General features: G+C 41.5%; 2 protein-coding genes across 6 annotated transcripts in view; both read right to left on the bottom strand.

The window, feature by feature from the left end:
• Positions 1–631: 631 nt before the first annotated feature.
• On the bottom strand, positions 632–5258 carry nrarpa (NOTCH regulated ankyrin repeat protein a). Its single transcript, XM_044334648.1, has 2 exons — positions 5059–5258; positions 632–4858 (listed from the first exon to the last, which is right to left on the bottom strand). Exon 2 carries the CDS (start codon positions 4335–4337, stop codon positions 3999–4001), a length of 339 nt encoding a protein of 112 aa, XP_044190583.1. The 5' UTR covers positions 4338–4858; positions 5059–5258; the 3' UTR covers positions 632–3998.
• Positions 5259–11459: 6201 nt separating this feature from the next.
• The window catches only part of exd3 (exonuclease 3'-5' domain containing 3), a 46753-nt gene continuing 41359 nt past the window's right edge, over positions 11460–16853 (bottom strand). For all 5 annotated transcript variants that reach the window (XM_044333632.1, XM_044333634.1, XM_044333630.1 and 2 more), the window contains 2 exons: positions 13198–13264; positions 11460–13081 (listed from right to left, as the gene is read on the bottom strand). In XM_044333632.1, the coding sequence (XP_044189567.1) occupies positions 12702–13081; positions 13198–13264 (447 nt within the window). In that variant the 3' untranslated portion in view covers positions 11460–12701. The remainder of the gene's footprint in view (positions 13082–13197; positions 13265–16853) is intronic.

Raw genomic sequence — 16853 nt, forward strand, 5'->3', positions numbered from 1 at the left:
AGGGGAATGGGTAGGTCAAATAAAAGAAAGTAAAAAGACTATAAATAATGAGTGAAAGACATATTAAAGTGTGTGCAAAAGAAAAGAGTGAAAGAAGTCAGCAGCAGGTTGTTAGCAGAGAGCAGACTTGCGGTGCAAAAGCTCTCGGGCCTTAATGGTTAGAAAGAGAGCACAAGGGAAGAGTGTGTGTTGGAAAGTTTTTTGAGTGAGTGAGTGAGTGTGTGTGTGTGTGTGTGTGTGTGTGGTTGGTGGTGGTGGTGGTGGGGTGGGGTGGGGGGGGTGGGGGTAACATAAAACCAGCTCTCCCACAACACACACAGGGGAGGTTACCCTTCTTTAAACCGAGCCTACCCACAATGCACTGGGCTCTTTTATCCCGGCAGTGAAAGGATGAGGCCAGATGAATGACAAAAGGAGAGAATGGGGATCTGGGCTGGGCCCGGCTTGGAAGACAGGGAGGGAAAAGAGAGAGAGAGGGAGAGAGAGAGAGGGGAGGGTGGGGGTGGAGGGGGGTGTTTCCCAAACCAACCTTTTCTATGAAAAATGCAGGAGAGGAAGGGGGAGGAAGGGGGGGTTGAGCCAGAGAAACACCTAACTTTTGCTTGAGAGATGAGGAAGAAATGTATGCATACACAGAGAATTTTTGAGTTTAATGATTTCTTTACTGGCTTGTACACAAACGTACAAAAATAATACAGCACTCATCTCCACATGACATCACGTCATCATCACAGTGTTACAAACGTTCAAAAAAATAAAAAGGATACAAACACAAACAAACAAACAAAAAGAAAAACCAAACATGATGGAACATCTGCATCACTCATGAAAAAATCAGCTGTTTCCTCTTGCTTGAAATGAAGCAAGACCAGAAACACAACTTGGTCCAAAGAAGTCAGCACTTTTTTCTTTTTTGTGTTTTTTTTGTTTTTGTTTTTTAAAAATCATCTCACTCATGTATACACCAATCCGGCGGCTGGCTCCTTACGTCATAAATGTTATGACCCTGGTAAGCCAAACAACCACACAACCGTGCAATTTTTAATCATGTTACAATGATCTTACCATCAAATGTATTATTCCCCTTTCAACAAAAAAACAGGAAGACAGCACTTCAGAAAAGAAAGTGCCCCAAGATATCATCATCATCATCATCATCATCATCATCATCATCATCATCATCAGCGTCGATATATATATCCATATGTATATATACATACACCCAATCACAGAGATACACGCATCTTTGTTCAAAAAAACATCATGTTTTTTCCACAAAGTAACACACACATTAGGACATTATCACCTGGAGCATATATTTATACAATAGTATTTTGTTGTGTTTGATTTTTTTCTATTCAGAAAAAATTAAAATGTTGACACATAAAAGCCAACTTTTCAACAACAGTCATCAGTGCAATATTCAAACAAACAAAACAAAAAAAAAAAAAAAGAAAAAGAAAAAAAACATCAAGTTTAAGACAAGCGATGCATATTTCATTTGTTGCCTGATACCAATCTATACCTTGATGTAGTGGATCTATCGCTTAAGTTACTTGTGGTTGTTCCAGGTTTTTAAAAATGGGAAGTTTATCAGTCTGGATGACTGTTTAAATCAGCAACACAGGGGGGCCTCATGAGAAGCACACACACACATACACACACACACATGCACACACTTCAAAACCAAAAAAGCTTTCTCATCAGCTTCTCATGAGGTGAACCAGTGCTGCTGTGAAGCTTCTATACAACTGTTGGCCATTTGAGCAGTAGGCTTTAAAAAAAAATAACATCAACATTAATAAAAAAAATTAAAAAAAAAAAAAAAAAAAGAAACATACAAGCAGCATTGATACAAATGTTAGGGTGCCATGACTTTCAAAATGCAGCAGGCAAGTTTATGAAACCAATTTTTTTTTTTCCTTTTCTTGTGTCATCCTGCAATAGTCATGTGTTGTTGTTTTTAAAGTCTTCATCGTCCAACAGTAATAGGGTCCTGCTCAGTAGTAGTAACTATTCCAAAGCCTTGGCTCCTGCAGTTACCCCGTACAAACACTGGGGGCGCACAAGGCTCCGCATATTTTGTGCAATAAAACTCCCTGCATTTACAAGTCATGCGATACAATTCCATTTTTTTTTTTGTATGACTGGAAAAATAGAAAAACAAAAACAGGCTGATGAAGACAGAGAGAGAAAGAGAAAATTGGAGGTTTATAGGGAAAACATGCAACAATGGCAGTGTATGTGTGTGTGTGTGTGTGAGAGAGAGAGAGAGACAGAGAAAAAGACAGACAGACAGAACCACAGACTCCCTTTCAGAAAGGCAAAATGATGCTTGTCAGAATTGGTTTGGTTGTAGTGTAAAATAAACTGTCCCGACTGAGGATGCAGGAATGGGGGGGGTGGGGGGGTTCATTGCATCTTCTGAGTGAAGTCCATCCATCTGTCTGTTAGGCTACATAGCAAAACAAAAAACAAAAACATACTGGCATGTAGATGACCACAGACAAACTGTGAATCTCTTCAGACTCCAAACAACGTGGCAGAGTGGTGAGAGAGCTGAACAACTTGAGAATACTTAATAGTCGAGGTAGCTGGCAAAAGGCAACCAAACAAAGTCCTTTGATGGGAGAGAGAGAGAGAGAGAGAGAGAGAGAGAGAGAGTGAGAGAGGGAGAGAGAGGGGGAAAGTCCTCATCAGGGTCAACAGGCTGTAACAGAGGGGTTTCTGGGATGGTTTACCTCCACACGGGACAGTTTATACTACGAGTCTGAAGCAGCTTGCGTCACCCTAGATATTCTTACACTTATAGATTTAAAAAAAAAAGAAGAAGAAGAAGAAGAAGAAGAACCACAACATATTTAAAAATGCATCTTCTCAATGTACCTTCATAAATACAAAAAAAAACCCAGCCTGCTTTCACAGTGATGACTAGGATGTTAATAAAATACTGAAAGGAGATTATAAAGTGAATTCCAAATGCGACTTTTTTTTGATACAAAGCGAAAGCAGCGGTTTTAGTAACACAATGACCATTGGCAAAGTGGTCGCACTGGCCTGAAAAAGTTGGACGCCAGCATGGCAAGATCTGCAGAGCGCATTCAGCTACTGTCTCTTTTTTTTTCTTAAAAAAAAAAAAAAACAGAAACAAAGTAAAGCTATTGTGTACAGTACTTCACAACATTGATGAAGCCATTTGTTGTTACATAATGATTACACATCTGAAAAGCGTGTTGGATAGCCATAATGCCGCTCTTTGAGTTAAAAAAAAAAAAAATCAATTAATTTTTTAAAAAAGAAACAGACCTCTGGTAGCCAACAGAGGGCAACCCTTCTTCTCTTGTTCATGTGTCTTCCCTTTCAGATATTCCAGCATGCAGCCATGTAGCATCAAGTGCCGTGTTTCATATAAAATAACTTAAAAAAAGGGTTTTAACAATGAGGAGCAACAGGTCAAATCTGCGCCCCCTCCCACAAAGAAACTATTCAACTATACTGAGGATGGGAGGTCATGTATAGAAAAAAAAAACTGGGCCATCTGCACTCTGGAGTCCAAACACACACACACATCTGATGCACAAAGACCGGCTTCTTTTATAGTGGACGACACGATCTAGTATACACATTCAAGAGGAAAGCTTTAGTACCAACAAACTCACCGAAATGGCGTTTTCTTTTGTTAAAAGATTCGTGTTGAAGCCCTTGGTGTGTGAACCATGTGGTGTTTCACTCAGGAGTGCAGAGAGGGCCCCGTTTGGTTTACAGTGAGGGAAGATTATTGTGCAGGTCTATTTTTTATTTCCTTTTCATATAATTTGGCACAACTATGTAGATAATGGCAGGTTTTTTTTAATTTTTTATTTATTTTTTTGCTTTTACAAGAGCCTGGCTTTCCCGTGTGTTGCAGTTTTATGTTCTACTTCTTGTTGTTGTTTTGTTATTTCTCTTTTCTTTTTTTCTTTTTTTTTTTTTTTTTTTTACCTGACAGCAGAGACAGATCACCGGGCGCCAGAGGAGTACTTGGCCTTGGTGATGAGGTATAGCACAATGTCTTGGTGGCCCCCGAAGGCGGCGATGTGTAAAGCGCTCCACCCTTCCCTGTTGGCCAGCCGGATATCTGCACCAAACTTCACCAGCAGTTTTACCAGCTCCAAGTTCCCGTCAATGACGGACTGGTGGAGAGCCGTCTGTCCTTCTGGCCCAAAGGAGTTGACGTTGAACTCGCAGTTTGTCATGTTCTGCAGCAACGAGTGCAGCTCCTTGGTGTTGCCCTTCTTCACCGCCTCCTGGAAAACCCTCTGCGGCGCGGAGCAAGTCGACACATCCGCCTGGCTCATGGTTGCAGCTCGCTGGAGGGTGGTGGTGGGGGGTGGGGGGACCAATAATCCTGCCTGGGTTCTAAAGCTGATAATAATCGTCTTCTCCCTGTTGAGCGTCTCTGGTCTGGTAACAATGCCACAGTTACACTGGATTATAACCAGTTATTAAGGCACTTTAAAGTACTAAAACAGAAAAAAGATAACTGTATATATCCCAAAAAGGACAAGAGAGGAAATAACACACTTGGTGTGCAAAAATGTTAATATTTGAGAGATCCTAAAATCCCTAAAACATAAAGGGTGCTCTCAAGCAATCCAGGGGTCTCTAGATGTAGTTTCCCCTCTGTAGCAGCAGCAGGTAGCCTAAAGCAGGGGATGGAGAAGAGAGACACCTCCGACTTCACTTGGGGAAGTTAGAAGTTTTGAGCACTATCTCCACAGGGCAGCCTCCTCGTTGCTGGATCCCCGCAGGTTTTCCTTGACCTGTTTCCTGGCTACACGTCCTGGTTATATGTCGCTGTTCATGTGGCCAGGGGGGTCTGAGAAAGACAACAAAAAAAAAAGACAAGAGAAGTCCGCATGAATCCCGATTCCTCACCAACAGATTGCGACAGGGACCCCCACATTCCGCCACATCCAAGAGTGAGAGATGAGACTTCCGTGCGCACACGTTTACGCACGGATACATTTGCCACTAAATATGTCTGGAAATGTAATCCGCTGCAGATTTGTGACTTACCTCTGACAAATGGACGGGTCCGTAGCGACGAAAATGATAGAAATCCACCGTGTGGCCCGGTCTGTGTCCTCCGCGCGGTCCGAGTCTCTGCCCTGCGCTGCGCTCTGGGGGAATATTTTACGCGTCCTTTATTTGCATGACAATACCTTCCCAAAGAATCAACTGTGGAGGAATGGGCGGAAACCCGGGGAGGTTATAGGCTGCCGGCTCGGTGAGGAGGAGGGACCAGGGCGCTGTGAATGTGCAGGGAGGGGGCGTGGTCTACCTAAGGGGGGAGCCAAATGTTGCTGCAGAGATATTAAACAAGCCGCCCGCAGCAATATTATGGTGAGCTCTATATCCGATCTCCTGTAGCTGACCCCAGGAAGCGGACTGAAAGCCAGAGGCACGGTGCTGCCAGAGCTGTAAACCGCTGAGAAAGGGGGCACGCTGTAAAGGATCATCCACTGGATTATCATCAGCAGGAACTTGAAACAAAAAGTCAATCAAGTCTCATTGACAGGGATGTAAATGACTAAACAGCATCAGTGAGGATTTTATTTATGCAAAGCGAAAAAGCTACTGAACCTAAGAAGAAATTCTCTCTGAAAACACAGTCTGTGAGATTATTAGAATGATGTGACATTCATTATGCTGCTTTATTTGACTCTCACTATAGATAAAAGTTGGAAAAGCACTTCAGTCACTCCTGATTTCACCTTCTTAAAAGGAAAAAAAAGCCACAATTGGCTTGTGAACTAATAGTCAAAAAAAGTTCAAGACTTCTTTTTTTTGAGTACGAGAGTATCTGGACTCATTAAAGCCCTTTCATGTTAAATGGGGGCTGAAAAGGTGCTGATAATGACATACTATCCAGGGGAAGATGTGCTTTACAGCTATGTGTTACTGTAGTTAACCGGTGGCCCAACTTTCTCTGCAGTGTCACCCTGAAATGAATGGACCGCCAGTGAACATCTCAGTTGAATTATGCACAAATATGAAATTAAATCAAATACGAGCACCTGTTGTAAGGAGATATGTTGTTTAGCACAGGCTAAGTTTTAAAGCAGGAAGAGTTTTATTCTTGTTTTCTATACTGACACTAAACATTTAAACCCGTGTGATCTTTCAGGATAGTGATTGCTGCCTCTGAACCAAATGGTAACGACAGTAAACTAAAGAACCTCAGACCTCATAATAAAATAAAAAAACACCTCTGAGGAGGAGATTATAGGTGGCTGCTTAAATCATAAACTGCGGATATATTCCGGTTGTTTTTAAATGACTAGACGGTGGGACTTCAAAATAACAAAAGCCCTGCGCTACTTCCTTTCTGCAAGTGAAAAGAGGTGACGCTGCGCGCAGATTGACACGCCGCTCAGCTGCCCCCACCACCGTGGGAACTGGGCGCCTGTGTGTGTGTGTGTGTGTGTGTGTGTGTGTGTGTGTGTGTGTTTGTGCCTATGTGAGTGGGAAGGTGGTGGTGATAGATATTGGTAGATAGAAACAGTTAGACAGAAAGAATGTATGTGAAAGTGCCCGAGATGGATAGACACAAGGAAAGAGAGAGAAATATGTGGAAACCACACTAGGTAAATAACCTCCCTTGAGCCGTTTGCTCCGTTTGGTGTACCCATACTTCGTCTCATCTGTGTAACACTTTAAACCGCTCTCCGCTCTGATGGGTTGGCGGCTTTCACACTGTCCTCTTTTTCCCACACTCTGAACTGTACATTTGGCGCACGTCTGTGGCTGCATCTGCCTGCGTCTGTGCGTCAATGTGGGAGAGTCACATCCAAACATAATAGGTCACAGCCCGATTATTTCATTCAAAAGAAAGTATGAAAAATATTAATCCGATTTATTTCTGATAGATAACAGTCTGTGATAATTAGGAACAGTGTGGCATCTACAGGGACTCGAGAAAATGCATGATGAGGAAGAGCCATGTTCATTATTTTCTATATTGGCACATTATTAATGCAACAAGATAATCGTTAAAGCTATAGCAGGTGTCAGTGTAAGTCGTAAATTGGGCTACCCGAAACACAGCTCAACCAGGTCTAAATCGGCGCAGAAGTCGGTTTAGTGAGCCACAAACCATAGGGACACTATTTATGCTTTATGGTACATTACAACAGAAACTAACTTAACCATAACTTTAAAAAATTATATAACAACCTCCTATTTTTCAGTGGTAATGGTATAAGCGCGATAATGCACTCTGAAGTGTTCCAGTATAGAAAATAACAGTCACCTCCACCTCGTTCATTATTTTTCCATATCTGAACACCTCAGAGTTACTTACTAATTAGACTGATCACTGGGTTAAAAGGGCTATAAGGTGAGTCGAGTGCATTATTAAAGTTTAAACCATGGCTGCTTAACAAACGCACTTTTGTGAAGTTTAAAGATAGAGAGTGTGGTATGTTGCCCTTTAGGGCAAATGTGTGATGTCTGTGGTAAAGTTAGTTTCACCAGTGGGTGAAGCGATAGGCAGAAAGTACTGTTGCTATGGTTATCCGTAGTAACACCCCATGCACACCAATCTAAAACATGGTTTATCTGTTGACCTTGACTATGTTTAAAGGTGTTAAAATATACATTATAATTTCACTGTTAGACAATCAGAAACACATTAAATGTAACCATGGTGAAAGCTTAGATATGTTTCATAACTTTGTCGAAAGGAAGATCTTTGACTTTATGACCTGCTCGTGTGAGAATACAGGATGAACCTTAGGTCAAAGTGTTTTTGGGGGGGTAACTGTGATTCATCTGTTTTGGATACTTTTAGGTGCATCTGCAGGTGACTGTTCGCATCTGTGCCGACTATTTTCTGTTTGTTCCTCTGCAACAAGTGGCTCACAGCTGCAAATGCTCGAAAACAAAGACTGTGGCTCTGACTCATTCATAGAAATGTGGTGAGAACCTAATGCAGACCCTTTTAATGCATTAAAAAGGTCTAGGTACTCACCACATCTAAACAGATGTGTGTTCGTCATATGGCACAGCATTGACCCCCATAGGCACATAAGCATTTAACTTTCAGGTTGTGGTTACTCTTTTTTGGTAATTTTAGGATCAGTATACGTTTTGATTATGTTTATAGATGTGTATGTGTGGTTTTTTCTTCGTAGGGTTAGCGAATGGTGCAAAACATCTTCTGGAAAATCAGGAACATCTGTCCGCTATCAGAACTTTGGCTGCAGTGCGTCTGGACACTTGGAAAACATTTGCACAGACCGCAGGAGCCAAAAGTTTCTCCGATTGGATGAGTTTCTCCCCCAAACTCTGTGGCATTTGCTCTCCTCTCATTGCCCCCCACCACTTTGCTCCTGCAGTCTGTCTTGGTAATGTTTCTTTGGGAAGCAGCCAAAATCAGATACAATAGGTATACTTGTTCAAGTACATATAAAATACCGTTTTTAAACAATCATTCGATTTCTCTTTAAGCCCCAATTATTTTCACACTACGTATGTAAAGAGCTATATGATTGGGAAAGAACAGAAAGAGCTAAAATTCAGTTTAAAGTGACCAAAAAGATGTTCAATGCGTGCGTAAAAGCGCACGCCAATAATAATCTTTTAAGTCATCCTTAAGTGAGGATGGTCAGGTTTCGCTGGCACAGAGGCTTCGGTGAGGCAAATTCTCCTTGAACTCCTAAATAGTCATGAGAAAGATAATACAGGTCTATTCTGGTTCTATTTGTGCAGCCATATCTCTGTTCTATTGCTGTGTTGATAAACAAGACGTGTTTTTTTCCAGCGACAGAGAAAGAACCCAGAGTCGTGCGTGCAGTGCAGTGATGTGTGGCTGCCTTGTAAACGGACCGCCGGATAGATCGGGGCAGCTCGGTGCGCAGGGCCGAGGTTTGGCGCCGAGACCCGGGGCAGCTGGGGCCAGACGAGACGGGAGGAGCCTCCCGTCCCGGGATGTTGTGCGCACGCATGTCGCTGAAGAGGAGAGCCCAGATAGGAAAAACAAGAGGGAGAATAAATGTAAAACTGTCACGTAGAAATGTCGGGGTTTTTTTTTCATCAGGACGCTTTGGCAACATTGTTATTGAACATTCTTGCCAGAAAGCATGCTGAACTCAACTCAGAGAGAGAGAGAGAGAGAGAGAGTCAGAGAGAGAGAGTCAGAGAGAGAGAGAGAGAGAGAGGGAGAGAGAGAGAGAGAGATGACGTTTTACCGGGAGGGAGGGTCTTCTGAATCCAATTCATTCCGGGCACCACGTGTCCTCGGAGCGTGGGAAAGAGGCGAGCTTTTCTTCCCAGCAAAGAAAGAGCAAGGATCAAATAACACGGTGCTGCAGCAGAAAGCTTGCGCTCTGCAGAGAGGCAGGGGCTGCGACCACCCGGACAAGGACGGGACAAGACACACAGAGAAGGGCTTATTTGGGAGCTAGGGTGTCGACTTCATTCATCATAGTAATAAAAAATAGCAGCTTGAAGTTACAGTACTTATTATACAGTCTGCTTTTAAAAAGCGCATGGCAACGTGCCAAGATTTTTTTTTTTTTTGTGGTATTCCAGGATGTATGTTTGAGGAAAAATTGGGTCATAATATATACAACTGCGTTATTAGAGGTAACCAAAAAAGTAAGCGTTTTGATCAACCCTCATTTTGCGGATATAGTTGGGGTTTTTTGGGTTTTTTTTTTTTTTTTTTTAAATAATGTCACGTTCCGCAGACAAGATCAGGCTATAGTCTCTCCTCCAGACTGATCTCAACGACCATCTTCTGCTGGAAAGATTAGTCATGCAATCCTGATAATCATCAACCTTTTTTTCCACACCTGAAAGTCTAATTTGAGATAAAAATAATAGTTGGAAAACTGTTTCCCCGAACTAAATGCATGAATGAATGAATGACTGAATGAATGGGTGAATGAATAAGAACAGAATATTTCCACATGGACTTAAACTGTGATTCAGTAGGCAAAGTAAGATATTTAAATGTTTTTGGCATCACTATAAAAACCAGATGATACCCCAGTAATACTGTCCAATAAGACACCCATTATAAAGGATTTATTGTTGTATGATAAATGTTTTAATGTTTTATAAATTAACTAATCTTTTATAAAACAGTTATAAACCATAAAACTTTTGGGTGTCCACGTTGAGAAAAACACTTCTAACTGGTGTTTATCCTCCCCCAGTTTGCCCACATCTCCACTTTATTTCAAATGCCAACAAAAAGATTTTGTAGAGAAATCTCAACTATAATCCATTTATTGACAACTTATTAATATTTAGAACTAAAGACTTGGATTATTTTGATAACACTTCATTATTGACCTATGAACATTTGAAGTGTCACACTGGAGGAGGGAATACACCAAAGACGTCACAAACTGGCAACCCAAAAGATGTTCTTATGGCTTATAACTTAACTATAATGTGAAGTAAATGGTTTATTAACCATTAATAATTGTATTAGTTGTAGCATAAAAAGGTTTCTTTATTAGAAAGTGGTAACAATGCTTCTAATAAGATAGTTTGTAAAAATGAAGCAGCAAATGTAATATTTACAGCAGGAGTACCCCAAATATCTTAAATTAAAACACCAGAATAGAACTAATAAATGTATTATATCATAACAGGATGCTCTACCTGAGAACTTGTAAGTCATGTCTGAGACAGAAGGAATCCACATGATCTCCTTTTGTCTAAGTCAGTTTCTTGTCGGAGTGGTAACCTAGATGTCTGATTTCCCACACGGGAGCAGCAGGTTCAGATCCGGAGTACTGAGGCTCCCCCAGCACTCCCAACAATGAACAATGAACTTCACATTCACAGCCATGGACACCCACTTTAGTAACGTTATTCTTCAGAGGTGACAATACTTATAATGTCCCGACAGATAACTGTATAATAGATGGTGTAACATTACTTACTGCAACAAAAGCCGCTAAGCCCTTTAAGTTATGCAATTGGTAATATGGTGTTATGTGACACACATGTAGAGGTCCTGACCTGTCACTCACACATGTGATGATGAAAATGACTTTGATTGATGGGAAGGAAGGGACACTAGTTGGGATTAAAACTCCTTCCAAAGTTATTTGTATTTTCCACTTTTTTCCCTTTTTTTCTTTTTAAACAGAGACGAGAGACAGCGGCTCAGTGTTTGTGAAATGACGACATAATAATCATCGTTAGACTGTCTGCGTGTTCCTTAGAAAAGCTTTCAAATCTCTTGACTTCCCACTGCAGCTGTTGTGATTCAGTCACTGAAAAAACACATTTACCTCAGTGATTCACAGTATGACCCATCTTTGGAAATCATTGTGGCTTTTTTGTTGCAAGTTAAGTGATCAGAGAAATAAAAAGCACATCTGCCAACAGTTAAGACTTCTTAGATTTAACTCGCAGCCTTACAGTGTGATGCATAGTATGTACTTGTCCAGAAAAACACAAGGAAATCTTGTTTAATTACAGAATTTTCCACAGTAGATCTTTTAAAACCTTTTTGGGCAATCCTGTGTTCTGAAAACACATAAAGCCAAAGTGGGATTTGTGAACAGAGGAGAGGAGGTTGGAAAGGACGGTATGAGAAAATATGAAGGGATTCAGGCAGTATGTGTTGGGTTACTCTGTGACCCGTCTGCTCTCAAGCCTCAGGGCAGGAAACCCCCCCCCCCACGCTGTTAGTGTTACACCTGACAGACATCAGTGAAGCTTAGATGATCTCATCAATCTGCCCCCTCTTGCTGCTACACCATCTGTTTTTTTCATTTCTGAAAACACATCAAAAAGTAGAAATAACTGACAGGATACAATAACAACTTTCCACAGATTACTAAATGAAAAAAAAATGTATTAACATATTTAGTTTCCAGCTAAATCATGTGACTAAACATTATACAAATGTATTCACAGAGAATGAAAATATACAGTACCACAGACTGCTAAAAACGCAGAGAAAGTGCGTCCTGTTGTGACTTAAATTTACATTTAAAGCAAGGCAATAAAAAAAAAAGTTTACAGAAAACTTACTGAATTTGACCCCTGAAAGAGTTAAATGGAACAAACCTGAAACACTGATGCATAAACTTACTTACTGTGCGTTATAATTTGATGATATGATTCCCTGTTGAGTCAAGGTGCTCTTGAGCTCTTGATAAAGTTATTGCAATTCAAATGACGTCATTACAATCACCAATAAAAAATGCCACAGTATAACAGTGAATACAGTCAACAACAAAAATGTCAAAACGCGATCACAGCATGACCTGCCTTTGGTTCACTGAAAATTAAAATGTGTTTAACACACACAAAAAGTTTAAAACCGTTGAAAATGTATACACCTGAAAAGAGCTTTTGGATGACAAAAGATGAGAAAATAAAGCTTTGTCACCATATCTTTGTTTTTTAGTATGGCTGTCAAATAATAAAATTATCTCCTAATTTTTACCCAAATTATGTATTATTTCATGCAAAACAAATTTGAAGTTGAAACTTCTTGAAATTGTAATGCCAGCCTGAATCCACAGTCTGTATTTTATCATGTTGATTTAGAATTAGGCAAAATGTAAGTGTGTGTTCTGTAACAGACAATTTAAATGGATTTCATGACAGCTGGCTCAATGTGTAAAATATATCCATGTTTTTTTTTTTTGAGGGTCAGTTTAACTGCAGTAGCTCGACATCAGTCAGTTCTGTTGTGCCGCTGAAACGGGCGCCGCAGCTGGTTCGGAGTCCTCGTCTGTTAGGTGCAAGACTTCCTGAAACATGGTGAGGACACGGCCGAAGTGGGAGCCTTCCCAGAACACCTTGCCACATCTGGTGCAGACATAGAAGAGCGGTATCCTCGACAGGAGGGCAGGGGGCACATTGTGAAGCTGTATGGCCGCCCCCCCGGGAAAGGTCAGGGTGTCGGGGTCCAGCTCTGAGAGGGAGGCCCAGCGACACTGAAGGGCATACCTGGGGAGTTCAGAGGTCTCAGCGGGGGTCAGGATGTCGTCAAGCTTCTCCTCTTCCTGTTGATGGGATTTCTGTTGTGTGTGGTCAGTATCCTGGTCCTGCAGAAATCCTTCAAACAAAACAAGACAATTTTGTGGCTTAATTCTGAAAAACAGAACAACTTGCTACAGCAGAAGTAATAGCATGTAGGTACATTGTTATATATTCTATTCATATTTGACTGACCTTTCTGTTTAAGCATCCTGACCATGTCCTCTCTGGGCACCGCAACATACTGATCACTGTTACACGCCTGGGCAGAAAGATGAAAACAGTCATTAGCAGGGTTGAAAGAAAAGTTTTCAAAAGCTCTTTCATTCGTCAAAAATATGTTGAGGAAAAAAAAAAAGAAAAGAAAGAATGAAAATAAACGTTTTTTTTATTTAGTTAGTCGCCATGGCGTTTTCCCCATAATTTAGCTCACTTCTCCTCTCTTTATATCCATACCTTGACAGTGCAATATTCTTTTTTTCTTAATGTATAATATCTGCTTTCAGTATTTCACTATAACTGCTGCTCCAGTACTTTATTAAAAGTGCTGTACTCACTTTTTAAATCTAATTTAATTTATTGTAAATGTTTCTTTTTTTTTAACCTGACTGAGTGAACTGGACAAGAATTCCAGCGCGCATGTGCTTGCGCCTGAGAAAATTTAGGTTTAGCTAAAGAAAAACAAATGCGTTCATTTTAAATTTGTGACACATTCTGTACTTCTGTTTTGACAAAGAACTATTTCCATTGCACTCATACAAAAAGTGACAGAAGAAGGAGCTTGAGAGAAGTTCAAACCCTGCCAACTGTCACGCCCCTGCACACATGAATCAATCACCAGCTCTGTTCGCACCTGGCACTAAAATGTGTCTCGGGTGATCTGATCACATGTGGAGAGCTCTAAGTATAGAGTATAAGTACAGGTGTGAATGCACCCCAGAAGCAATGAGATCCGATTGCTCAGACCACATTCAGATGTGGTCTGGACTACATATGACCACATTCTTTCAGCAGTGCATGCAAATGTGTCCTATGTCACGTTAAAGGACCACCTACTTAACTGACATCCTCTGTGTTGGCAGACGTATATACTCATTCACACGCCAACGGAATCATGTTAAAGTGTAAAACGACCACAAAAAGCCACAACAACAGGCAAAATAGATTCGCATGGCTGGTTTACGCACAAAACACACTGTGTGATTTCCATTTGTGAGACTCAGTACAATGGAAACTGGATGATTCATATTGCAACTGGGCAATTTCTAACAAACTTCTTTTAATTTCCAGCAAACTAGGCACAGTAGGTGCAGATACAAACAATATATTTAGCCTTTGCAAACAGAAATGATGTATGTGTTTATTTGCATGTAGAGCAGGGAAGTGAGATCAGATCACAAGTGGTCACTCCGGACGTACTCTAATGCCAGGTGTGAACCGACGTACTTAGAGCTGTCCACTTGTGACCCGAGATGCATGTTAATATCAGGTGTGGACAGGGCCACTGTGTGACGTGGGCGTGCTCGTCAGATTCGGAAAGTTACAAAAAAATGTTGGACGCAGCCCCATACACTTGAAGTTTACTGACCCCTTACTTCGACTAGAGTAGACAGTGACTTTTACCCCTCTCAGTCATATAGTATAGCAGCAATGTGTATGAAATAAGTTTACTATTGTAACTCTATGGTAACCTGACCAGAGTTCACCTGTTGAAGTCAAAAAGACTTGTGTTAAAAGCAGGTCTAGAGCGGGGTCGCAGAGCCTGATAACCTGTAATGGCCCATTCACACCGATGGCAAACAGACATTTTTTTTCCCAGGTTGTTGCTTTGGTGTGAAAGGGGCTAAGTGTTAGAGAGAGATCAGATCAGTGTGTGAGTGTGTGTGTGTGTGTGTGTGTGTAGAGACAGTGTTTACGCCTCAGTAACGTTCACATGTCCGTGCTGTCCTATCCCTCTCCATGGTAAAGGTCTAACCTGGTAGGACATTAGTGACCTCTTGTTTGCCGGCCCCTTACATGCTCACACGCACTCGTCTGTGAGCCGTCCTGACAGCATGTCAGTGCTAAAAGCCTTGTCAACACACCTGAGCTCCACCCAGCAAACAACATTCCACTTAGAGATGGGCTGTAAATCAAACGACACTCTAAGACCTCAAAAAGCAAGATCCTTCACTATCTAGGGAAGCTTACTTAAAGCCAGTTTGTCTCTCTTTTGAGGGGGAGGGGGGGGGGGATTTAATGAAGACTGCAAATCAGGAGCACCCACCCGACGCAAAAGTATGTCCTATCCTCTGTGTGCTTATGCAGAGCTGTGTTTGCCTCTGTGGTAACTGAGGTCAGGACAGGAGAAAGCGACTAGACAGTGGAGGTGTGGGAATAGCAGAGGTGTCATCTCCTGTCCTGTCTGTGGGAATGAAGCTCGTCTCTCCGTCAGTACATTCTGTATTCTCCTCTTTGTATTCCTCCTTAAACACACACACACACATAACATGCATACACACACACACACACACACATGCACAAATTCCCCACACAGACAAAACACTTTACAATTCGCACAGGCTACACTACAGTGCGCATAAACCGCATGCATACAAATGCTCGCAGCGCATACACATGGCTCACACATACGAGCTCTGCGGCAGCCAGGAAAACAGACCCAGCTATTTGCTCAGCTCAAAGTTTCCCAGAGTTGAGCAAGCCAGAACCTGCTCTGAACTCTCAAGACTAAGCCACAGACAGGCAGGCACACACGCACACCGTCTCACACACACGCAACCTGGATGGAAATAATTCTATGATTAATCCAAACACAGCTAGGTACAAATGCAAAGATCCTGCAGAGATCTATTAAACAAATAAGTGGGTTGAAAGTGAAATTAGTTAAATTTAGATATGACATTATGACACATGTCGCTGTGATATTAATACGTGATAGTGATATTAATAGATTTGCAGATAGAACATATGTATGTGCGTTAAGGGTCCTTATGGAAATGGACATGTCAAAATGAGCTCATTTCAAGTGGTGAGGTCTTGTGGCGCCTTCTGTTTGAATGAATACAGATGGTAGCTCAGTGCCTCCATCTAAGCTTTGAAACAGGGTCAGACCGGATGATTTTGGTGGCATTTTTTTTTCTGTTTTTGGCTTGCTGAAGTATATGAAGACTGGGTTTCTCCGCAGCAACACTAGAATTTTCAGGCACCCATGTTATGAAGAGCACGAGAAGCACAAACACCAAAGTCCTCAGGAGCCTCCTCTGCAGCTCCTAGCACATCCCGAGACACAGAGAGCATTTGAATGACAGCATCGTCGAACCAATTTAAAGTTGGCATGTTTGCACAGGCAAAATGGCATGTTTGTGATCATCAAGAAGCACTGCATGTGGCTTCGGTCTCGCAGTCTTGCGCAGGTCGGTCAGCTGAACTTTTTGAAGTTTATATAGAACTTGACTGCCACGAGTAAACAATGCCGTGTTATTGATTGCGTTTTAAAAAAAAAAAAAAATCTGTCCTTCAGGGTGCATGTTTCGGATTTTACCAACATGTCACCTCTCACCGCAACTAACAAGCTCCTCCATATGACACATACTGGTCATACTGACGAAGCCGCGGTGAGGAAACTTGCACAGCCTTTGCAAAAACGGCAGATAAGATTTCGTTGCCGGGTTCATGCAGGCCTTCTTGCAGTCTTATCCATACAATGTGTAGCCACAGATGGGCCTTAAGATCAAAAGAGCCACCAAAAATTAAACCTGCAAACATAAATGACTACTTTTATTTAACTCTACAAAGTTTTGGGTTCTTGGTACATTGCTGCATTTTCTTACTCTTTCTGTCTTTTGTTCTTT

This window comes from Thunnus albacares, chromosome 18 (genome assembly GCF_914725855.1).
Source record: "Thunnus albacares chromosome 18, fThuAlb1.1, whole genome shotgun sequence".
Classification (NCBI taxonomy): domain Eukaryota; kingdom Metazoa; phylum Chordata; class Actinopteri; order Scombriformes; family Scombridae; genus Thunnus; species Thunnus albacares.